This window comes from Scomber japonicus, chromosome 11 (genome assembly GCF_027409825.1).
Source record: "Scomber japonicus isolate fScoJap1 chromosome 11, fScoJap1.pri, whole genome shotgun sequence".
Taxonomy (NCBI): Eukaryota; Metazoa; Chordata; class Actinopteri; order Scombriformes; family Scombridae; genus Scomber; species Scomber japonicus.
Window position 1 is genome coordinate 19,611,432 of NC_070588.1, and position 25,217 is coordinate 19,636,648.

At 43.3% G+C, this 25,217-nt stretch overlaps 1 protein-coding gene across 1 annotated transcript; it reads left to right on the forward strand.

The window, feature by feature from the left end:
• Positions 1 to 1,917: 1,917 nt before the first annotated feature.
• si:dkey-229b18.3 (uncharacterized) lies at positions 1,918 to 11,427 on the forward strand. The gene is made up of 7 exons (XM_053329029.1): positions 1,918 to 2,144; positions 2,546 to 2,619; positions 2,843 to 3,071; positions 6,725 to 8,724; positions 8,848 to 9,066; positions 10,093 to 10,242; positions 10,362 to 11,427. Exons 1-6 carry the CDS (start codon positions 1,964 to 1,966, stop codon positions 10,195 to 10,197), a joined length of 2,808 nt encoding a protein of 935 aa, XP_053185004.1. The 5' UTR covers positions 1,918 to 1,963; the 3' UTR covers positions 10,198 to 10,242; positions 10,362 to 11,427.
• The last annotated feature ends 13,790 nt before the right edge of the window (positions 11,428 to 25,217 follow it).

Sequence of the window (25,217 nt, forward strand, 5' to 3'; positions counted from 1 at the left end):
AATTAAACCTGATTTTGACTAAATTGTGCATTTCTTTCCTGTGGAAAATGCTACTGCACAGTTTTAATGATAATTTACTACTGTCTGACAGTGGCATTTGATATATATTATTACATTTGCGCATATTATTCCAAAACAATGTGGGTTAAAGTCCAGTAGTGAATAATGTTTTGATGTTTGGACATTGGCTGTTGAGAGATGTTTTGTATTGCAATTTGATATGGATGTTTTCAATTTGTGTACTCTGAGATTTTGAGGCCAAAATCTGAAGTATAGGTGTTGATAGTTTTGCTAATTGAAAACTGAACCAATAAAGCACTAGAAAAATACTATATTACAGCACCTGACATTGAAATGTCAGTGACAGCCATCATTTCAAAATCTGAAATAATCTGTCTATTTGTTGTTGTTATTTTCTAGCTAAATTAAACCAAGGTCGTTTTAAGAAGAGAACTGGATAAGGAGAAGTGGATAATCTTAATTTAAATGTGTCTATTCTGAATAAAAATGAGTGGATCATGTTTAACTTGGCTGAGCTGCAAGTGAAGCAAATACTAGTACACTGGCATCGTGCGAGGGCAACCCAACTTGATGCGAAGGGAAGCAAACCAGCTTGAGTGACAGCTCCCTCGGCCAATCACATCTCCGTCTGAGTGAAGCTCTTTAAAGCTTCTGCTAATGGCCTTTGTGTGAAGGCGGGGAGCAGTCGGCTCGGTTAGGCTGCTGATTAGCAATAAACAGAAAGGTTACGAGTTTAAAAATGTGGATTATTTGACCACCAGACTGGCTCTGCGGCTACGAGAGCGCTGTGAACTATGTCGGGTGTCTAACTGGAGATTGTTGGCTTGGTTTTGTGGCGACCCGGCGGTGATTTTTGCAACATTTAGAGACAACCTCGCGTTTTTTTTAGGTCGTTCAAAGTGGCGATGCTGAGCTGATAGCTGCGTCATCATGTTGCTTCCGACTCGAGTTGGCGAGAAGAAATCTCAAGTTAACGCCAGAGGTGAAGCCGCCCGCCGTCATCCAGCTCCGGAGGCCACTCCCGACCCCTGAGACAGATGGGAGACGGGCTGAGAGCCAGAGGCAGGCGGTGAAGCTTGTTTACGTGGAGGCTGTGAAACTGGGGACTTTGCATCACTTGGCTCGGCGCTGTTGGCGCGATTCTCCCCTTGGCTGCATTTATTATCTGCACTTGGTTGGACGGTCAGATATTTCTATTGATGTTGCGTGACTGTTAGAAATCCGCAGAAAAATGTTCTGACGTGTCACCAGAGACGTTTCTCAAACAGAAAGTGCAGTTATATTAATATTTAATGTTGGATGAGGATGTTGCTCCAACTGTTTGGATAGTCTGAAGTGATGCCCTCGTTGACAGAAGGACCCCCCCTCCAGTAAAAACGCTGCTCACTCCCATCTGATGCTCACTTTTCTTTTATTTTCATTTAGCTCCGGTTAAGAAAACCAGCCTTATACAAGCCATAAAGAGATACTTTTTGATTGAATTAACTGGCCCTATAGCCGCCCAATGGGATACATCAGCTCATTAGCAAAGTGTCAGAGAGGGTTTGCTGGAACTTATTATTAGGTCGGTGGTCTGTTGTCTCCTGTCACCCCATCCACGTGGACTTTGTATCAGGACGGTGGGTTAAGTTTGGTTGGTGGCTCCCCGCCGTGACGCACAAGGGGCGACTCGGCCGAGCAAAGCAAAGCAGGGACTATTTGACTGCTTCAGACAGGAAGACCCGGGGGTCTTTCCCTACACTGGACACAGTTACACTTTTTCTTAGATCAGAATATAAGGCCGGTTAAAATGGCCAGAGACTGCAACCACACCAACACACATTACGCGCACTCAGAGAGGTTTTGTCTCTCCAAACCTTGGCTGGATGGAGACAGAGAGATGGAGTCACCTGGGAACTCAAGAGGCCGTGGTCCAGCCACACGGTGGTCGCCGAACTTCGAGATGATTGACGGGATGCTGTACCGCAAAAAGCTGGAAAAGGGCTTCATCAACTACCGGGAGGTTTTGGATGAGGACCGGCGGCATGAGGCCATCGCCACCTTTCACCGGCGGCGGGCCGGCCAGCGTCACCTCTCCCTGGAGGAGACCTACAAATGTGTGGCTGAAAACTACTGGTGGGAGGGTATGAACATCACTTCTTAACGTTCAACTGACTTCATAGGACAGCATGTGGTTTAAGTTTTTGAAAACAATGTGTGGTTCTCATCTGTATCTAACAATGCAGTGTATTCACTCATTATTGTGAGAAAGTGTAGGGATATTTAAAACAGCCTCACACTAATGATTGAATTTATCAGAGATCAAGAGGCATGATTGACAGTCATTAATTATGGCCCTGGCTTTTCTTGTCTGTGTGGCTGTTCATTTCATTTGTGGCTTTTATCTAAAACACTAGAATTGTTCTTTATAGTACAAGTGTTTCTGAAGTGTGAGATGATAATCCTTGTCTGTGCACCTCATATGTTGGTTCCTGGCTTATTTTCTGTCTACTCACTGATGTTGAATTAATGATTTTCTTCACAGGGATGTACTTTCAGATCAGAGACTTTGTCCTGAGTTGTCCAGAGTGTCTGAGCCAGCGCAGCAAGAGGACAGAGGTAAGAGGCTGATCTGAAAAGTTTGTTTTCCCTCCAGTGTAATTTTCAGCTTCAGTTTTTCACTTTCCTTTTTTTTTCTGCATCCCACACATTTTATTTCACACCTGCTAAATTTCATTTTCACTGAATCCTGTTCTCACTCTTGTCTTCTACAAGTGCTTTCCCACACATTATATTCCAATTATGAAGTCTCTTTTCCTGTCTTGCTGCCTTCACCTCTCAGGAGCCGGGTGGCAGAGGATGTGTCACAAAGACGATTGCATCGCACAGCGCGGACATGCTAAGCAAATTGAGGAGTCAGAGGGAGGCAGGGATGTTCTGTGACATTACCCTGCGGACAAAAGGGCAGTCCTACTCGGCCCACAGAGCCGTCCTGGCAGCTGTCAGCGATCACTTCCAGGAAATCTTTACAGAGATGGATACGAATATGAAAGCAGACATAGATCTCACTGGTAAGTGACACTCAGAAACCTTGTAAGCAGACTAGCTGGACAGTCTGGCCTCACAGAAAATGCCATTGTGTATGAGTTAATATTTCCAAGTTTAGCAGCAGAGATTTACTCTCAAATATCCATCAAACTGAGAGAAGTTTAATGGTAATCATGATGGATGATGGTGTGCCTCGTTAATATAAATAATTCTAAACATCGAGAGACATGAGTTGAAAACATATCTCTTTATCTTTCAAACAATGGAGGAAAGATGTAACTCATTCACTTTTTTCTTGTGTCATTCAAGGCACAAGAAGGGCATTTGAAGGGCCTTTTTAAATGAGACCAGCTTGCTGCTCTAGAAATCTGTAGTTGGGATGATCTAGACACTGAACTCATGTACTTAATGTATTGGTCTGAAAAAATAGACATACATTGTCCAGAGTTGCCCTTTCACACATGTAGCACTGAACAGGATTGTCCGTGTTAGACATGTTCTCACCTACTGGAAATACTGTGTTTGGTTTCCGTGAAGGTTGGCGCCTGGGTAGACCAAACTAAGGAAGCAACATGACGCGAAAAGTACACTGCATTTGAAATTCAGCGTTTTTAAGCTTTTCACTAGAAATAAAACTGCTTTTATATTACGAGAAATCACAGGGAGTCTGCTCTCTCATGAGCACTAGCTTCACAGTGGAGCATTCCGGCCCTGTCAAAACAAAGAAGCTTAGCTGGCCCACTGTGTTTATCCAGGGCCAGTCGCATGAAAGAAACATCATCAACACGCCCACTCGTTCACTGTGAATTCTCTGGACAATCAGCTGCTTTATTCACACATGGGCTGAATCAGACATTACAGGGACTTTGTACTAGGGAGCTGGCAGGGTCAAATCAGTGTAATGTCCGGTCCAGCTCATTTGGACCTTCTGTGTAATGTCCGGTCCAGCTCATTTGGACCTTCGATGTTTTGTCTATTACATTTGAAAAAGTTGGGGTATTCATATACTTGAGGACAAGACTGTTGCATGTTCACAAGATCAGATATCTTTTTCATACTAGAAGATCCCTTCATAATGCACTTACAATGTAAGTGATAGGGCACAAAATCTATAAGCTTCCCTCTGTGCAAAAAAATGTGTTTAAAAGTTTATCTGACGCTAATATGAAACTTCAACCATCCAAATGAGTCAAATCAAGTAGATATGTAACATTACAGTTTGTTTAGTGCCGAAGTCGCTCTTAATAAAGATAATTCTACTTTCTAGTATCAATTTCAGTTTTGAAAGTCATTCTTCCCGTCCTTAACAGTTGCATTAAAGTTAAACGACTTTTAAAAACAGTCGTAAAACAGTCAGGTGCCCAAATGAATATTGAAATAGGTTTCTCTTGCCATGATAATTCCTCCTGTTCATACCGAACATTAAAAGATCCCTTCATAATGGGGCACAAATTCCACAGTCCTCCATCTGTGTAAAAATGGATTTAAAAGTTTGTGACACTAATATCAAGCTTCAGTGTCCAAATGAGTCAAATCAAGTAGAGATCACTAAACGTTACTCTTTGTAGTGCTAAGGTCCCTCTTTTTTTGTTATTATACCTCCACTGCAGCCCAATATGGAAACACTGTCCGAGGTAACATGAAGAGTGATTTTGATGCTAAAAGACTGTAAATGTGGTATATATCCACTTGATATGTCCTTCACCTTGCTGAAGCCTCATATAAGCTTCAGATAAACTTAGAGGGCCCCATCTTGCGTATGGCGGGTGTGGTGCATGTGTCTTTGTTAGTTTCCCCCAGCGCAGTTGTCATTTTCTCGCCCTGCGCCCACGTTGTCTAAATAGCAAATGCACTTGCACCAGTCTGTGCGCCCATAGGCGTGTTGGTCTCAAAATGAGGTGTGGTCAGGCGCATTGGTGGCGCGTTGCTATTTTGAGGCAGAGGAAAGCGATTTCACTACTGACCAAAAAAACAGGTCTAAAGTCACTGGTGTATATTTCACTGTTATTTAAGCGGCGCATCATCAAGAGTTCAATATGCTCCTAGATAGGCGAGTGTGCATCGCACAGACACTGTGCTTGTTATACACACGGGCACGCAACAGGACACAAACACGCAAAACATCACTAATAAAAGGACTGAATGGATGGATGTGAATTTGTATTATGATGTACATCAACATATTAAAAACACATTTCATAATATTTATCAGATTTAATTAATTGTAAAAAATGGAGAGTACCGCTGCGGACAGTCCTAACAACCTATGAAAGTCTGAAGCCTCTGAGATGCTGTACAGTGCGCAGTGCCATTACGCACAGCCACTCACTGTTTATTAAATCAGCTGATGACACCAGGCTGCTGCACACCTCTACACTCATCAGACTGGTTAGTTATAACTACACACACCTCTACACTCATCAGACTGGGTGGTTATAACTACACACACCTCTACACTCATCAGACTGGGTGGTTATAACTACACACACCTCTACACTCATCAGACTGGGTGGTTATAACTACACACACCTCTACACTCATCAGACTGGGTGGTTATAACTACACACACCTCTACACTAGTCAGACTGGGTGGTTATAACTACACACACCTCTACACTAGTCAGACTGGGTGGTTATAACTACACACACCTCTACACTCATCAGACTGGGTGGTTATATCTCTATTTCTTCCTTTATATGAATTAAATGTGAGGTTAGCAGCTCATCTGCCAACTTTCTTTCCAGCAACAGTAACTCATGTTATATTATTGAAACACATTGCTGGGTAAATGCGCCGTTATAATAGGAATCTGTCAATTTGACAACGCTCCTGGATATTAAAGGGAATTGGAGATGACACTCCATTTTTCCGCCATTAAAATAGCAAAAGTGGATTCGGACCCGCCCTAAAAGGCACTTGCGCCACGCGCTTCACGCCATGCGCTATAGATCGTTAAAATGGGGCCCATAGTGTGTCTGTTGGAATTATCAGCTCTAGAAGTGTTTTGTTATCTCAGTTTAACTTTCAGGAGTTTCTAAAGGCTTGTGTAATGTGTCTTTCTGCCACAGAGGAAATAAATTAATGAATGTGAACGATACCAAAGAATCTCCAGACATCTTTACTGCAGTAACAGATTGCAGACCAATCTGTCAAACAGACAAGAATGACTGGTTTCACAGATGAAGTCTGAGTGAAATAGTAACGTTATCTGCTGGAGAAAATAAACTCCACGCTTCCAATAGCCTGACAGGAGAGTGTGTGAGTATTTGAATGATAGATGCTACACATGTGATTTATGTTCTGCTTTAATGGAAGTATTTCACTTTAAAGACTCTCTACTCCTTATATTAATATTATCTCAGGGAAACTGTCCCATCTGGACGAGTGTGTAAATATGTTTCATCTTGATAAAGTCCCAAAATCAGGCTTTGGAAAAGGGTGAGTCGTCTTATATTCAGGCCAATACAGTATAGCTTTGATGTGTCATCAGACAGGAGCAGAAGTGGCTCTATTGAAAGCAGTTGATAGGTCTCTTACTCTCCACTGTCATGTTCATGCTTTACTCCCACTCTTCTTTCTGTCTCTCTGATCTTGCGTTTTCACTGACTTGCTTTCATCTCACTGATCGACCAGAGTTCAGCATGCCTAATTAAATGATCTTTTCCCCCCCCTCAGGTTTCTGTGAGGACAGCCTTCTGCCTCTGCTGGATTTCTCCTACTCCTCCACCCTGTGTGTTCGCCAGGAAGACCTACCTGAAGTCATCACCATGGCCCGCCACCTTGGCATGTGGCCTGCAGTGGAAGCCTGCACTGCTCTCATGAAAGAGCAAGAACTGCACCTACATCCTGACAAGGACTTCACCTCAGCCTATGCTGGTGCGTGCCACGAGCGTCATCGGCAACAGAGGGAAAGCAAGAGGAAAGGAATTTTGGGATTAGGGAATGACATGAACAACAGCTTCACTTTAAAGCTGGAGGCATCAGATGAGTCTTTAGAAATAAGTCCAAGGCGCAATTTGCGCAGAACACCAAAACCCCAAGGTCATAATGGCCTCCCTTTGAGTCCTTCACACAGGATGAAGCTCATGGACTTCAAATCTCCTTCCTCCAAGAAGGGAGCTGCACCTCGAAGTGCCATAACCACCTCACAGTCACAGAACTACTCATCCATGTCCCCATCGAGCACCCGTCTACTACGCTCTACTCCTGGAGCTGCACAGAAGGTTCAGAGATTGCTGCCCATGCCAGAAAGCCCTCGACGAAACAAAAAGGCTCACTCCATCACACGGCTTTCCCGCGCCTCCAGATCGAGGTCGAGCACGGTTTGTAGCCCTGTAAGAGTGAAGCAGGAAGTGGAGGAAGTCGTAGAGGATGAAGAGGATTATGCACGAGCACAGGAGAAGTACAAGCTGATGAATGTTCTTGGGCTACAGAGGACCGCCCTCCTCCCCAGACCAGAAGATCTGATTGGCTGGAGACAGAAGAAACGACTCAGGAAGCTGAAGGCCAACAACTACTCACTGACCAAGAGGCGGAAACCCCGTGTCACCTCCCCGGCAATACAGTATACACTGTCACTTCCCCTCTGTGCCCCGGTCAACTCTTGCCTTCTCAGCAAGTCAGCAAAGAGCAAGTCAGTGGTTCCAGTCAGCCAAGTGAAGACGACACCTAAGAGGCAAAAGAGCACCCCTCAACATGTGCCCCCAAGTGACAGGAGCATGCGTAGTAAAGGGGCGCTTCCCGACATGTTCCAGCCTGCATCCAGGCCTGGCTACGGGGGACGAGAACTCAGACGGTCAGTGAGGAAGGGAGAGAGTGTCCACCGTCCTGTCCAGCAGCCGCTGCGACGCAACACCAGGAAAACCATAGTGAGGAACACGGTTAGGATAAAAACAGAACCAGCTGAATACTCTATCTCAGGTCTCTGTATTCCATCAAACCATCACCATGGCCACACACCTCATAGATCCACACCTCCACAGAGAACACAGGCCAGAAATAAGATCACCGTAGAGACGGTCAGGACGCTGCGTTACAACAGCAGCCGACCAGCCGCAAAGGCCAAGCTCAGGCGGGGGTCCGCAAGAGAGGTGGAGAAGACAAAGTGTAAACCCAGAGAGGATGGCAGGAAGGTGGGGGGCCAAGGGATGAGGGGGATGATGGACACCGGACCGAGAGTAAAGGATAATGAACCTGGCGGGCTCCATTTATCAGAGCATGCTCCTCCACCATCCATTTACAACCACCCTCTGTATAAAGTAATTAAAGAGGAGCCAGCAGAACTCGTGCCAGTTGGATCTTTCTCTGATCCTCCCTCACCAGACCTGGGCAAGCGCCAGAGCAAGCCCCCCATCAAATTACTGGACTCAGGCTTTCTGTTTAGTTTCTGTCGACCAGCAGGGGCACCCATGGCAGTACTAAAGAAAGAGGAGGAGAGCGTGGATATCTGCTTAACTCGCTCTGTGTCACAAGTTGGGAAGAAATTTGGAGCTGAAGAGCCCCACCACAGGGCACTGAGAGCCAGAGGACCACCCACCTTGCCTGTGGTGAAGAGGGAGAGAGAGGAGAGGAGTGTGAGCCAAAGCAGGGTTCAGGGAGTCAGACGAAGCTCCCGAAACAACACTCATCATGTGGCCAAGCCTAGCGGGTCAAAGGCCACACAGATCAAGCCAAAGGTAGATGAAGATGACTGTGGGACCTCCTTTTTATTTTACATGTATATGATGATGTATAAATGACATATTTTGAATCTACAACATTTGAGTAAACACGTCAATATTGTTTCCTAATGTCTTCAGCAACAAGGTAATCTCCTCCTTGCGAGAGGCAGGAGCTGTGTCATGTTGGACTCTGTTCGTCGAGCGAGGTTAAAGCAGCTTCGAGGACCTCGTAGTCAAGTCCCCAAAGTCCCAAAGTCGGCCCACACCTGCCCGCAGTGCCCAGCCTCCTACAGGGACTGTGATGCTCTAATCATGCATCGTCTAAGGCACATCGAGGGCAAGCACTGGCCATGCCCGGTAAGGACTGACTTTCCCAAACCCTAATGTAAAACCACACAACTAACAAGGGTGAAAAAATCATTGCTTGGAGCTCAGACAGTTTTCTTATTCCCAGCAAACAATATATTTGTCAACTGTGAGGGAAAACAATTAATGCAGTGTGATACAAGACAGGTGTTCTTCTGAGTGAACTGGATGCTCTGCTATTAGTGCTTAATATTTGCTTGTAATCAACAGGCTCTGGACACCATGGAGCATTGTTGGAAAATAATTAAAACATAAGAAGTACATTTGGGTATATTTTCAGATATTTGTACTTGAGTATTTTCATTTTATACCATTTTCTACTATGATACAATTTCATTCAGTTTAACACAAATTATCCTTGTAAATGCAATTCTATGCAGAAAACAAGCAACACACACACAATGCATACTAGTTACTTTCCAGATTAAGCCTTTTTTTAAATTTACAAAATATATGATCAACTTTTCAAAAAAAGTATTCATTGTTATAGATTCAGCTACCCAGTTATGTAGGAAAATATTAAAGTAATAACTAATAACAATTAAAATATATATTATTGTAAACTTTTTCTATTAAGGTACCATTCTTAATGATGATTACTTGTTGTTGGAGCCATTTTTTGGCTTATTTGCCAATGGATTGATATAATGTCATTCTTTTCTTTTGACTTGAATTGTTTAATATTTTGAGCTATTATTTTTGGCAGTTCATCAGATGATGATGATCAGCTGTGATAGAACGGGGTGAGATTGGGTCTAGTCTTCATGCAGGCATGCATGTAGGACGGGGCATCAGTACAGTCTTTGACCTCATGTCAAAGAAAGACATTTTTTGTTTAGAAAGGCTAAAGACAGGCTAAAGTGTTGTGATTTGGAAGTGTGAGTCAAGATATCCTATTTTAACTAATGTTAAATTGTGCTATTGCTGCTTTTACTTAAGAATACTTATTCCACCACTGCTGTGGCATTTATTTCTGTGCTATTAACTCTTCGTCTCACCCTTTTCTGTGCTGTGTAGCTCTGCAGTAAGACCTTCTTTCGACTGAGGAATGTACGGAACCACATCCACACCCACGACCCCAAGTTGTACAAATGCCGGAGCTGCATTGTCGCTGGTTCCTGAGGAGAGTTTGCCAGCTGGAGGGTCTGCTCAAGCAGCGAGAATGAGGTGGGTGATCATTTCTGTTTAATAACAGCATTGATTGAGTTTTTTTATTGATTGATTGAGTACCATGTCTGTTTCTTACCATGTAGTACGATGTCTGTTTCTTCATGTTTATTTTCCAGGATGAGAGAAGTCTGTCTGAGTGTGTGACACCAGTGAACAGACTGAAGAGAAAGGCACATGATCGATCAGCAGCTTGTACATAATGGACCTGTCATACACAAGCACAGCGGTCTGTGGGAAGGCACAATCTCTCTGATTCTAATCATTGCCTTATGTCAATGATCGCTAATGTTATTTAAATAACCAAACCAAGGTTGCTGTTCCTGTTTGCGTTTCCGTAGCTACAAAAGGTTAAACTTGAACATTACACTCAGGGGGGAGGGGCAGGGAATGTGATGCCACGGTATAAAGTGATATAACATCACGGTTGTGTATAAAATGAAATGTAAAGTGATTGTTTTAACTATTACTGCTACGTATTGTTATGATTATTTTTCTATGTATAGATGAATTTTGAGTGCACTTATAGCTTATGTTGTCAACCTAAGAGGTGGTAGTGAAGTTGAAAGTTTGGAGTCCACAGCGGGAGTACTTGAAGTGATACAAGCGTCAGAGGAAATGCTTGAAGCTGTCTTAGGAGTGTCCTTTGGGTGTTTCAGTGGGTCTTTGTCCTTTTGGTGTGCTAACTTTTAAAATGACCGGTCTCTCCCTCTTTTCGTATCGAACTGCTAGTCTCACATAATCCACGAGTTGGGCATTTAACTCGGGGCTATTAACAATGACACCACTGCATGTGTATTTGCAGGCCATTTGTAGATAACTGTCTTTTTCTAAGGCTGCCAATTTTAAAAAGGGAAATGCATCTCGTTTTTAATGTGAATTTCTAAACGGTAATCAACAAAGCTGCGTCATTACAGGTTTCATTGTTTTATTGATCTCTTCTTCCACTTTAATCCACGAAACAGACCCTCAACGTCTAGTTCTACTTCAAATTTCCCTCCTACTGATTAAATGCAATGTGTGCACATGAAGAGATGTCTATGGCTCACAAACAGATTTTTCGAAATAAATGAGCTGTCTTGCTATCTGTCAAAAGACTGAATAAATTTTTGCCTTTTATATCCTGTTATTCTTGCTTTAATTGCATATTTGATATGTACTATACCCTCTAAGTGAAAGGAACAAATGGCACTTGAGCTAATTAACAAGGTTTATTTTCTATAGAGAGAAGTCATATAAAGTTGTGGTTTCCAGAAAGATTGTGCCATATCATTAGTGAAATCAACTCAAAGTTCAAGATATTACTTACTGGAAAGAAAATATGTCCTTTAAGAATATTAAACACATGACTCACTACTGACTGGAGTCTTTGTTGCATCTGCAGTGGGTTCAGCACTACATTGATCCAGTCAGGAGGAGGATGAGGAGTTCTGTCAGGGGAGGTTGTGATCCAGGTGGAGTGAGGAAGAACTTAAGGCATCATTAATTTCTTTGCATCCTCTGACTATCACCTGAAGTGAAAATTGAGTGAAATGAGACCAGATTAATTCAATTAGTTTAAGATGAAGGTTTGATGATCCCTCTGACAGATTCAGCCAATATGACAGTATATTTGAATGGGAAGTGTACAGTAATGTTTGCTTTCTTTACGATGGAGCCACCGGAAGAACAAAAGGGGAAAAAACACAGTTCAGATCTTTACAATACTTGGAACAGTCTCAAAGTGCTTTAAATATGATAACAGACAAAGGAGGCAAATGTAACATCTGGAAACAAAACACCCAATGTGTGAAAAAAAGATTTTTAAGTAAATTAAATGAAATATACTTGATCTTGTCCAACTGCATGTTTATATTCGGGACAAGGTAAGTGTACAGCATTACACTACTTTTAAATTTAAACTGCTGATGTAAATCACATGCACAGAACAGCACATTAGCATAACAAAACACTTAGGATGCACATTTGCAGGAAATTGCAGATAAGAACTACAAAGAGGGCAAAAGAAAAAGTGATTTATACCAACATAGAAAGTTCAGACGTACTCAAAGCTGACAGGAAATGTTGAGGGAAGACACAAAATACTGTCAATACAAAAAAGCATTTAAGGATGGGTGGGCATTGAGCAATATCTCATTATACAGAGTGAGAGGTGCTTCAGATGGAGTCCAAGTTAAATCCCATCCTACTTCACTTACTGTCTATCCATTCTGTGTTTGTCTATCCTACCTGCTTCTCTATGGGGAGAAATTAGTTTCAATACAAATGACAAATACATGTTTCATGAATAAATAAATGTAAGCTAATTTACAAATGTATTTCCAATTTAAAAGTCATTAATCTCACAATAGTTGGATTAAAAAACCCTCCTGTGCTTCAAATGTATTTATAGCAAAAAATAATATGCACACTGTCCTTTGCTCCTACAATCACTGTTATTCTCATTCAACATTTAAAGATAACCATCTGACTGATCAACATATTTCACATCAAAAGTGCATAAAAAATATTAGCATTATATTAGATAGAGTATTAGACTAGACCAAATAATTCTGCAATGAAATATCTTTCTTGGTGCAATGCCTTGGCTTAGTTGTACTTGGCAGTACTATTTTCCTATAAATAAAACACTTTTTTAGACAGATTTCTTTTTTGTGTGCATTTATTCACTGATTGCCAAATCATTGTGCACAAATTAGATGACAGGTTACATTTGTATGTCAAGTTTTGACACTTTAAATAAATCGGCCTGATGTTAGCTCATGGCAGCTCCTCTATCACAGAGGTGTTTGTTAGCTGGTAAATGACCAGAAATGGAAGTACAGAAATACCAAAGATATGTTTTGAAACAGTGTTGCCGTTTTATATTTTGTTCACCAGAGTAGTGTGTAGAGTATCTCAGAAGATTGAAGCTTGATACTTTGTTATTTTAAAAGTTAAAGTTTCAAAAGGTCCAAATAGAAAAATCACCAAGAGTCGTCCAGCTGAATGCAGACAAAGTTTTATTTGTCGACGAAGAAACCTTGGGAACCACAGTAGCACAGACAGCATCTATACCAAAATGATACAATGACTTTTGATACAACTCTTCTTTTTATACTGATCATTTTGATACTGCCCACCATAGAGAGAGAGAGATGTTGCTCTCCCTTATGTAAATTTTGACCAATCAAAATCCTTCCAAACTACTTTTTTTTTTTTTTTTTTTTACAATGATCTCATCCCAGGTGCACTGGGGATTTTACACTTGTGGCCTTGGCACTCACAGATGGGCAGAGAGGTCAAGTTTTGGTCAAGATAATCTAGGCCATAGGTTATATCTTATTTTAATCAAATTATGACTTTATAACAATCAAATTATTATTTTATAACACTTGTTACTGCATTCTTTTTCTTTTTAAAGATAGTGATAATAGAAAGTGTAACACATTTAATCACATATAATCAAAAGTGCTTAAAACATCATGAAGTGCAGAATCACATCCTTCTCCTAACTCCTTCAGTTTTGATTATCCTTAGCAAATAGTAATCATTAATAAAATACACCAATAGCAAATAAATCATCATTCAACAATCAATCATTATAGTCCAGATTTTACACTACAAGTGACAAGTGTATTTTTGATCTATGCAAAGCATGTCTTGGTCACAAATTAGGGGAACCATTTCTTCTATTGTTTTTATTGTGTATGTTTTTTATGTGGTGGGTTATGTTGAAATCAATTGGCCTATGCATGATTATTTAAACTCCCAAATATCAATACCAGACCCACAGATGGACATATGTTGAAGCTTCAGCATTTGCAAATGTCTTTGAGCAAGCTGCAGAAATCTGACTTCTGAGCTCTCACAGAGGGAACAAGTCAAATATAGAGAATTTCTCAGCAGAGAAATCTAATCAGTGTATTTCCTGTGACAAGTGTGCTCACCAAACCAGATAAACTGAGGCAGCAGAGACCCCTCTGTGCACTATGTCACACTCAGGAAAAAACAGCACACATTTTACATTCATATTAATCACTCCTCTTAGTGTTTCACTTCCCATTTCTTTGATGAGTCATATTATTGTAACATTGCACTGATTTTGAACTGTGTTTATCCCACTCACACGTTTTACTGCTCTTGAAAAGTGTTGCCTCATTACACCAAACAGTACCCCAACCCAACACTAGATGACAGCCTGCACTAGTGGATGACAATGGCTGCTCCACAACAATAAGACAACAATGCAAAATGGTTCCAGCCACATCAACCCTTACCTCTGGGCACCTCAAGACACCCCCTAATGGGGAATATGTGAGCAAAAGAGAACAACAAGAAGGATGTGATCATTACGTCAGTGGAAACACTACCCTGACTTCTGGCTAGACATGAAAATACTAATTACCCTCATGATGCTTACACGTAATTATCTGTAAAAGCAGGCATCACAGTGATAATTATAAAAACAAAAAAGGCTGATGATCAAGGTTCAAGCATTTTTAACTCTCAAAAGGTCAACAGTGAGTGACCCGATCGATGAGTTGTGGATTTGAGTAAACAGATTGCAGAAAAGCAGTGAGCAATACACAAAGGTGATATATGACACTGCTTGTGCACAATGAAGACCTTCCTTCATACTAATAATAGTGTTTATGAGTTTGCATTAATGAATCAAAAAGACCAAAATGAAAACTTGTCGATGTTAACCCCACGATACCATTAGCCTCTGTATCTGTTGCAGCTTATTATAGAGTAAAAGTCTCAGTGCTTTCACACTGCAGCATTAATCAGGGGCCTCGGTGTACTTTTTCAGACTCATAACCAACGGCGCTTACTTAGGTTACCCTTGTCCCACCAGCGACTGCATATGTAGGCTTATGTGAGTTTAGGGAGCCATAGAGAGCACGCCCAGGAACAGCTGACAATTTATGCTAGTGGGGCCCCAACATTCTCACAGAGAGAGAGAGAGAGAGAAGGGGGGAGGAGGAGAAAGGAGAGAGGAGGGAAAAGAAGGGGGTGGAAAAAGTGTAAGGAGTGAGGATGAGTGGCAGAAAAGGCAGACCTGGGCCGTAGAGGTGAGAGGGAGAGAGAAAGAGAGAGAAAAAAGGGGTAGAGAGGGAAAGGGAGGTCGTCTTGTTTGTAGCTTGTCAGCAATTGCTTGAGACAAGCTTCCCCTCCATGTGTGAAAGCTACTTGGCAGGAATGCTTGGACTGTACCAAGTGTGGCCAGGCGAGAGGGGGGTTCCACAAGAGAAACAGACCCGGATTGAGGAGCCAGTGTGTGGCTGAAGTAATCCTTCAGTGTTGTCGGCTCTTTGATGTTGTATCTTTGTGGATGTGTGTGTGGGGAGAGGAGAAGAGGGAGGGAGCAGTGTGTGGGTGTGAATGGGGTTGGAGAGAGCGTTCTGTATGGATATGTGCTCTCTCCCCAGCAGCAACAAAAGAGAGGGAATGAGACACCCACCTCTGCGCCCCCCCCTCACCCCCCTGCTCTCAAGAGAAAGAAAGCAAAAAAAGGGAAAAGAAGATGATGAAACCTGAAGTGGTCCTGCAGTGTGAATTGTGCGTGTGTGTGTGTACACGTGCACAGAGTCAGTCACACAGATGCTCATATGTGCATGTGTATCTATACTTTGTATGCATGCCAGTGTCGATTGATTCTTCAATTTAATCTGTTTACCAACAATCTGTGTGGATCCTGTCTGTGGGTGGGTGTCTTCTGCAATTGTCCCTGTGTGTGTGTGACTGGACTGTGGTCATGTTATGTATCTTCTCCCCAGTAGGGGCTGTTATTGTCTTAAGAATGTGTGTGTGTGTGTGTGTGTGTGTGTGTGTGTGTGTGTGTGTGTGTGTGTGTGTGTGTGTGTGTGTGTGTGTGTGTGTGTGTGTGTGTACCAGGAATTCCTCATTATATATGGGAAATCAAATCTGCGTACACAAACGTGTTGTGGGGGAAGTGCAAGACCCCTTAATGTAAATCATTCATTTTAGGGAGGAGACTTGGTTTAAAGTTAAGGGAAGTTTAGAGTTAGGTTAAGGTTATGCATGTGGTGGTTATGGTTAGGGTTAGGATAAGTCTCCAGGAAATGAAAGTAAGTCAATGTAATGTCCTCTGAAGTGATGGAAATAGAAGTGATATGTGTGTGTGTGTGTGTGTGTGTGTGTGTGTGTGTGTGTGTGTGTGTGTGTGTGTGTGTGAGCAAGTGAGTGTGTGTGTGTGAGCAAGTGAGTGGTAGGGTCAATCTCCAGTAGCCTGTTGCTTTCTGCCTCTGACTGCTCTCAGCTCTACATCAGGAGGAATGCAGACTGAGATGGATTCCTGCAGGATTCTTTGTCTCTGGCTTCATTATTCCCACTGCCGCCCTGAACAAACAAACACACACGCACACACATAAAACACACATTTCTACAGTTTGCTGACACAAAGACGAATATCCTACAACCTAAACTGGCTCCAGCCTTAATGATGAACATACAATGATTTGTTAACTTAACATTCCCCAAAACTTGAACAACTCTCTACTCTATATACTGTACACACTCTGAATTTCTTCCAACTCTCCTCCTCATCTCCTCCTATTTTCTTGCCTTTCACTCACTCCCCTATCTCTCTCTTTCTTTCTCTCTCTCTCTCTCTCTCTCTCTCTCACTCACTCTCTCTCCTTCCCTCCCTCTCTCAATTTCTCACAAATGCACACACTGTTGGCAGTCACAGGGTTTTATTTCCACACTGATCCTTTGTGTGTGTGTGTGTGTGTGTGTGTGTGTGTGTGTGTGTGTGTGTGTGTGTGTGGAAAAGCAGTAAACTTTGATAACGTCCAGTCAGCAGTAGGATACAGAAGTGCAGCAGCAGTCTGCTTCCATATTACAGAAAGAAACTTTAGGTTACTTGCATAACCCTGGTTCTCAGAGTAGTGTGAGTGAGTATGGTATACACCCCCTGTATATTCTTCAGAAGCATTTATTTCATTACGTCAATCCTGACTGATTCTGGTTATCGCTATGTGAGCGTCCAGTGGGTCCACCTACCTATATATAGGTAATCATTCAAAATAGGAAAATCCACTCACTTCACCCATCAAGAAAGGTTGTTTGGTGAGACATCTCACCAAGAGCCATGGTTACATAAGTAACCTAAAGTTCTCATCATAGTATTTGTTTCGATGTCTCACTATAGGATATGGACACTCCCATATGGCCAGACAAGTTTATTTCAACAACCGCCAGTGCTCAAACAGTAGTACTCTGTTCTAGCAAGGCCCCTGAGCCCAGTACTACATGAGCTACACAAGACGCAGAGACATCTAGTCTATAAAACCGGACTAAAGTGAAATCTGCTTGTGGGCCCACCGGTGCCTGCAGTCCCTGGCCAGTATAAACTAGAGCAGCCCCCAAAACCCAGTGGGAGAGTCGTTGCTTTGTAATAGGTTTTCCCATATGGGAATTAGCCAAGGATACAAAGAGTTAGTCACTTCTCCAAAACCCCTTAGTCCTGCTCATATAGGAGCACAAGGCACGGACTTGACACAGCATGTGCAACTGCTGTTTTTCAGGGCTCCAACTTCAAATGTTATCACTAGATTGAATGGGCATTATCATTGGTTATTAGCCTCATAGATATGGTTTAGAAGGGGCTTGCTACACCTACTAGTAGGTTTAAAAGGGTGTTATGATCCATTGGTAGGGTAGAGGTCACCATCAGTCTGCGTGCCAGCATATGTAACTAATAAGAATGCAAACCCCCATAAGCCACTGTTGTTGTACAATCTCACCAGTACATGGTGCCCACTGAGAAAAGGGAGAAAGTGCACTCCCTTACTAGAAAGACAGGACACTTCCAGCAATGCAGTGACATTCCACTGTGGCCATAACCCTCTGTACACCATAGCACACCAAATCTAGTCTGAGAGAGGCCACCCAGAACTGTAAATCTCTCATGTATAAGCAGCTCAACCTCAGTAATTGAAGACATAATCTGAAGGGAAAGTGTGAGGAAAACATGCGAGGGACAAGCGCAAGGCATGATCTGAAGGCTTCTATCCTCTTCGCCAACAGGTCAGCCGTGAAGGTCCCCCCAGACCAGAGGTAACCCCAGGAAGATTAATATGCACTGGGGTGTCATAACTTGTTGTTCTGACCACGCCAGGAGTAGCCATCTTGGTATGTTGCCAGACAAATACCTGCTGTTGTCATCGCTGACATCACACACTCTAAAGGCGGTCTGCTTTCAAAAGCAGTGTTGGGTTTTTGAAAGATGGTGTTGACAGCTGTGGGTGGAGTGAACTGTGACAAGAGGCTCCATGGGGTGTATATGGAGAATGCCAAGCTTCTCTATAGCCCTTAAAGTCCAGGAAAGAAGCCCCTAGAATGGGGTTCTCGCAGTTGGTCCTTCCACTAGACCAAGACATCATCCAGCAGCTACAGTAAGACTGGGAACAGCTGTCCTACCACCCTCTTGGCCTGGGGCAATTTCTTCCCTTCGTAACAGGATCTGGTGTTCTCCGTCACTACAGGAGGCCAAGGGATGTTTAGCATGGATGCAGCACGTTTGCACACGTCCTGCATTACCATGTTGGGCACTGGTGAAGCTGGTATGCTCTTATCCCAATCCCACAAGGTAGGGAGGCAGATCCAGCTCCCGGCTTTGCAATCTGAGCAGGAGTGACAAACAACTTATCCAACTAGCCCTTCTCTGATATGAGGAGTTCCAAAGAGTTCCATGGTGGCCTTATTATCTTCCTCCCTGTTCAGCTCCAACACATCTTCAAAGAGCTGCAGTACTGCAACTAGGACCAGCTTTGACTCTAGCTAGTGCTAACACATGGCCTGGCATCCATGTCCTTCCCCTCACTGTCCCCATCATTGACCTGCATGTTGCTTGCAGACAAGTAAGGGTCTTACCCAAAAAGCAAGCTTGACTTGTTAGCTGTCATCGAAGACACTTGACAGTGAAGCAGGTACAGTGCTTGCACAAACTGGTGGTTCAAATTGCCAGCCAGGCATGTTTCAGCCCGAGACAGCATTAGCAGACGTATGGTATATCTTTGTTTGAAATTTTGTGACCGCAGTAGTCAAGGCCTGGAGTCTCTGTCTCCTCTGGTGTGAGGAAGGGTGACATCCATCTTCACTAGCAGGCATGCTAATGGAGAGGAGTGGTGAATTAGCTGGCGCACTAATCCTGTTGGAGTCGAGCATATTGCTGGATAGTTTAGTGTGTGAGGATGTACAGTAAGCCCCCGAGCTACTGTGGTGGGTAGTCAAAGCCATCAAAAACCTAGCCATAAGTAGCCATAGTGGTTAGGTTAAGAGCACTCCGGTCTATACTGAAGCCCGGAGAACCAAATTGTATCAAGGTAGCTAGCGTCTGAGTATTTAGCCGACATAGCTCTAGTCTGTGGACAGTTCAGCTATTCATTGTAGAAAATAAGATATGCTCCGAAGCAAGAAGAGGTGTTTGAATAAAGCCTGTGTTGTTGTGTTAGCTATTTAAAGGTAGCTAAAACCACCTGGCATTGACATCTTCTGACATGCTTCTGAGGAATACACAGGGGGTGGATCCCAGAATGAGACATCCAAACAAATACTATGAATGAGAACTGAAAGCTCTCCATGCTCTTCATCTGTTTCCAGGGCTTGTGGTAATAAAAAAAAGAGGCTAAGAAACGGGATGCAATTTTAAATGAATTAGGCCGTGAATAATTTTCAGGATGTCAAAATGTATTGTGGTGAAGGCCTTTATGCAATTGGAGCACTTAGTTCACTGGTGTGCAGCTTAAGAAAAGAAATGCTTTATTAGGACCAGAATGCACCACACGCACTTGTTCCCATGATGGGCAAATTCACATACTTACATATTTAATTTGTGCATGTATGCTTTGCAGCACACCTACGCTAACACCTGAGTGATGCAGTTGATACTTTCTACTGTGCTGACCTCATTTACATGTCCTCCTGAGGAGGTGCTCTGTAAAGAACGAAGGGGACGAGACTGAGGAGAGGAAAGGAGAAAAGAAGGTGAATGTTAATTGAAGAGGTGATGATGAAAAGAAGAGTTGCGCAATGTAACATGAGGTAAAAATGAAGAAGATGGAGGGATTGGATGAGGGGGTAAGGCGGGGAGAAGGAAGTGAGGGAGGGCATTTAGGGAGGAGAAAAAGATGGGGTGTAAAAAGGGTAGATTAAAGAGAGGGAAAGTTGAAAGGTAAAGGGGGAGGAGAAATGAATGAAGACTGGCGGAGAAGGCAGAGATGAAGAGGAAGAGAGAGAGGGTGGCTCATGGAGGAGGGGAGGGAGGGATGGAGGGAGGGAGCGAGTGAAGGGAAAGGGAGGAGGGTTGATCTCTGGGGTTTGAAGCACATTAGTATTCATGGGGAAGAGGAGGCCACAGACAGCAGAGAAACAGAGGGACCAGACTGAGAGCAGTACACACACACACACACACACACACATAGATATACTCACACAGACACACCAATGTAAGCAAGCATTTACACATCTCTCTGTATACATGCCCAAACACACACACAAAGCCTGTGTATTATGTGGATTTAGATGCTACAGATATCTGATACACACACAAACAATCTGTGCATGCTAAAAGGAAGCAGACTATTGCGCTCCATCCCTTCTAAATTTCTCCATGTTACACACATTAATGTGCATAAAGGCCCTAAAAATCCTCCCCAGAGATGGTTTAGTGGTTTAGGCCTCTGAAACCGCACGCACCCCTGCTGGCCTCGGATCGAATCCCGCTTCAGAAGTGTCTCTCCTGTGTTTTCACCGCTTCGCATCCCTCTCCTCCCTCCTACTCCTATCAATAAAAGCAAAACATACCAGAGGGCGGTAAATCTCAGCCTGCTTTGCCTTTTCTTTTAAAAAACGAAGACCTTAACAGCTCCTGAATACCTACAGACGCAGAGAAGAGCGGCAGAGTGCAGGTGACTCATTTCGCTGTGGGAGAGAAGGGCTGGGCTGAGCTCTAGGGAGAGGGTGGAAGACACAGAAAAGATTCCTATCGTGTTGGAGGCCACTTGCAAAACACTGCTGACGGTGGCAGCGAGAGGGAAGAGGAGGTGGAGGGAGAGATGGCAACACTCTCTGGGTGTTCTATTCATAGTCTCTCTCTCCTCAGACTTTGGGTGTACGTGTGTGTGTGTGTCTGTGTGTGTGTATGTGTGTGTGTGTGTGAGAAGAGAGCATGTGTGGGCGGGCAGGTGGTGTACAGCTGACAGTTGATTTGCTGTGACACCAGACACACTGGCTGCCTTGGACTCCTGTGGCCTAGATATCAGAGTCTCCTGAAGCACCTCTATTTCACACACACACACACACACACACACACACACACACACACACACACACACACACACACACACACACACACACACACACGCACACACACAAGCAGACACACACACACACGCACACACACACACACACACACACTTAATCACATCCTTACACTCATCTGAGTCTCTCTCTTTTCTTTCTTTCTCTCTTTGCCCCCCTCCTCTCTCTCTCTCTCTCTCTCTCTCTCTCTCTCTCTCTCTCTCTCTCTCACTCGCACACACACACACACACAGACCTACATATCATTTTCTGATTGGCAAGCAGGTGGTCTCCACTGGATGTCCTTAAGGGTTCTGCAAAACAACTTAGCCTGCAAAACAACACCAAGCAGAAACTAAAGCGAGCCAGAGACAGAGAAACAGAGAAATTGTGAATTGTGAGACAAAGCAAGAGGGAGAGACAAACAGGGAAACGGGAGAAAAAAAGGAAAAGAGACGAGGCAGGACGCTGATACAGAGAGAGATGGAGTGAGAGGAGGAAGAGAGTGAGATCCCATCATGTAAACAGTCTGAAGCACCGCATAGAGATGGAGGAGGCTGTTGCCATGGCGGCAGAGGCTGCATCCTTTTGTTAAAGATGTCACTCAGGGGGAATCAAGGCTAATGAGGAAGGACTTTGCGCCTGCGCATGCACATGTGCGCGTGAGTGTTTAGCCAATGTGTATCTGAGCAACATGGTCTGCTGGTATTCTTGAGTGTTTGAGGTATAATGGTTTCTCTTCAGGAAATAAGAAAAGGATAGTGACAAATACGGTTGAGAGTGAATGCCTGAGTAGGAAATTAAAAATAGAGGAGAGCCAGAGTCAAACAGGGGTTACACAGTCCATGTGGAGAAATGTCAATGTCAGTGGCAACTAGCGATGAATGTAACTGTGTGTGTTTGTGTGTGTCAGTGTGTCCAAATGAGTCCCATTGAGACTTAGGCAAATGTGTGTGTATGTGTGTGTGATTTGGTGTGGTGCTGTGCTGCGTAGGTGGTTTGTTCTCTGCACTCATCATCTCGCTGCAAATGAGTGAAGAATCAAAGGGAAACAGGTTTCATTTAATCCTACCCTCTCTGTCTCTCTCTTTCTCTCGTTTTCTCTTTCTGTCTCTCCGTCCTCGGCAAACAGCCTTGAGCCTCCCACAGAGTGAATGCCGACATCTGCCTGCACTTTCCCTCTCACTCTGTCTCTTCTTCTTTTTGTGCAAACATGCACTCTCTCTCTCTCTCTCTCTCTCTCTCTCTCTCTCTCTCTCTCTCTCTCTCTCTCTCTCTCTCTCTCTCTCTCTCTCTCTCTATCTCTTTCTCCCTCTCCCTCTCCATCTCTCTCTATTTAAGGAAATCATCACCTCTGTATTAAAAAGGATTTCCCTTTCGTGTTATATGTTTATTTCATAAACACATCTACAGTAAAAAGATGGAACTATTAACATTTTGATTTGAGAACTGTTTCAAACTGTTTTGTCAAGGAAGCAAAAGGCAAGATTGGTGAAGTCAAAGGAGAATTCTTTAGGCCATGAGTTTATAAATGTTAATGGCCTTGTTATGGCCATTTGGGGTGTCCCTCTCAATGGACAACAGCTGAAGAGGTTTATCCAGATTTCACAAAATTTTCATGACAATATCTTTATTTTGTTTTTACTTTTTAACATACCTAGGCACAGGTATAAGTTCTACTGGGCATCCCTCTAATTGCAAATGGCTAATGGAAACATAACTTAATCTCTCTCCTTTGCTGCCTCTATCTGCATTTTTACAGAGCCCTTTGTATTGTCTTCAATTTCATGTCTCTTCTTGGCATTTTGTAATCATATGGTAACCCGATGCTAATCTCCCACTCTACAAATGCTAGTTAATCCATGCTGAAGTGTTGTAAATTTAGTTTGAGAAACAAATATTTTTATTTACTTCATAAGGTTTACGTGGGCTATAGAAATGGTTGAATACATATCTAGCTAGAAAGATACTATCCATCTATCACATTGTTCAGCATTTTATACAGGTGGACAGGCCTGATAGCACTGACCCAAAGACAACAAAGTGGTGTGACTGAGCAAATTAGTGAGTAGTGAGTTGTACTGTACCAATGTCAGCTCCAAAACAATTACTAAACTGTTTTTAAAGGAGCTTCATTTCCCTTATGGTCAGCCTACATAAAGGATACATTAATTCATACCATAATGACCAGTTTACTCCATCGCATAGGCCACAGTTTCCTCATGTTCTTCACTGGAGGGGCACATCACCATGTATTTTCTGACTTACAGGACACTGTATAGGACACGTCACCATGTTTTTCTCCCGTACAGCGCACCCTATGGGCACTTCCCGTTGTTTTTTATACCATACAGTGTATCCTATATATGGCAGATCACCATGTTTTTCTTTTGTTGAAAGAGCACCCAATTCTACATTCCCTTATGTTGACTTAGGGGAACCCTACATGACACTTTTTATACTTTTATTTCACTAGACAAGCACCCATACAGAAGCTCCAGCTCAGCCCATTACAATGGCAACTCATAGGGCATTGTATTACATCTTGTGGGGGTACTTTACAGGGCTCTATCACACTTTCTTCCAGTGAAAGGGCACCCATGAGGGCATGTCATTCCAGATTGTCACATATAGAGGTGCTCTATAGGGCTTACCCATAACCAAGACAGCGATTACAGAACTTTGATATGTTTTTTCCTTTGTGCAGGCACCTTGGAGGGTTCTTTCGCAGTATTTCGTGTCCTCGAGGGCACCGGGGGTGGTAGTGGGGGGTTGTCCTCGGTGCACCAGGCCCAGAGCATTTGTTTTGCTGTCAACACTGTCATCAAAGACAGTGAGAGAGGTCTACGCGCCATTCTTCCATTCAATTCCGTTTCTCTCTCCTCACTCATTTCCCCCCTTTTTCCATGATCTTCCTCTCTTCCCCTCTCCTCCACTGCCTTTATAGACAGGGATAAATAATTTGATCTGGAGGGTTTTGAAATTCCACCACTCTGAGAGGCGTGACGTTAATCTTTTATTATCTGCTCTCTCATTCTTCCTCTCCCTTTCTCTTCCATTTCTTTTTCTCCTTATCTCTCTACCAGACCCTCCCTCCCTCCCTCCTGCCTTTCCCCCAGCCCGTCCTTGCAGTATTCTAATGATTCATATTTCACATCCACTGCCTTTTCATTTAGCCTGTCTACACCGCTTCAGGGACAGCTACTCACGATCTTAATTGACTGAAGAGATATTGGGGCTGGGTAGGTGGCAGAGGTAGAAAGCCATCATCCAACCCCCCACTGCACACAAACAAACCTATATGTGAGAGTGAGAAAAGGCGCATGCACATGCTTACTCCAGCATCCATACACACTTGAGCAAAAACACATCAATGTATGAGCAGGCATGCAGATTTGCACGCTGTGGTAATTAAGCTGTCGATTTTTCTTAGGGTCAAGGGAGTGACGCAGGAGAGCAGAGCAGAAATGATGATGTGAAGGAAAGGATGCTCAGATGAGGAGAAATGAGAGGACTCACTCCCTCCCTTTCTCACCTCTCTCTCTCTCTCTCTCTCTCTCTCTCTCTCTCTTTCCTCTTCTCTCTCTGTCTCTTTGTACCCCCCCCCTCGCGCCCCTCCAACACACCCAACCCACCCCCAACCCATCTCTCTGTCTGTCTGTGCC

Excerpts from the sequence above, each read along its gene's own strand:
- si:dkey-229b18.3 (XM_053329029.1), top strand. The coding sequence starts at position 1,964 with ATGATTGACGGGATGCTGTACCGCAAAAAGCTGGAAAAGGGCTTCATC. Across the intron at positions 2,145-2,545 it reads TGAAAACTACTGGTGGGAGG|GGATGTACTTTCAGATCAGA; the intron begins GTATGAACATCA and ends TTTTCTTCACAG. Across the intron at positions 2,620-2,842 it reads AGCGCAGCAAGAGGACAGAG|GAGCCGGGTGGCAGAGGATG; the intron begins GTAAGAGGCTGA and ends TTCACCTCTCAG.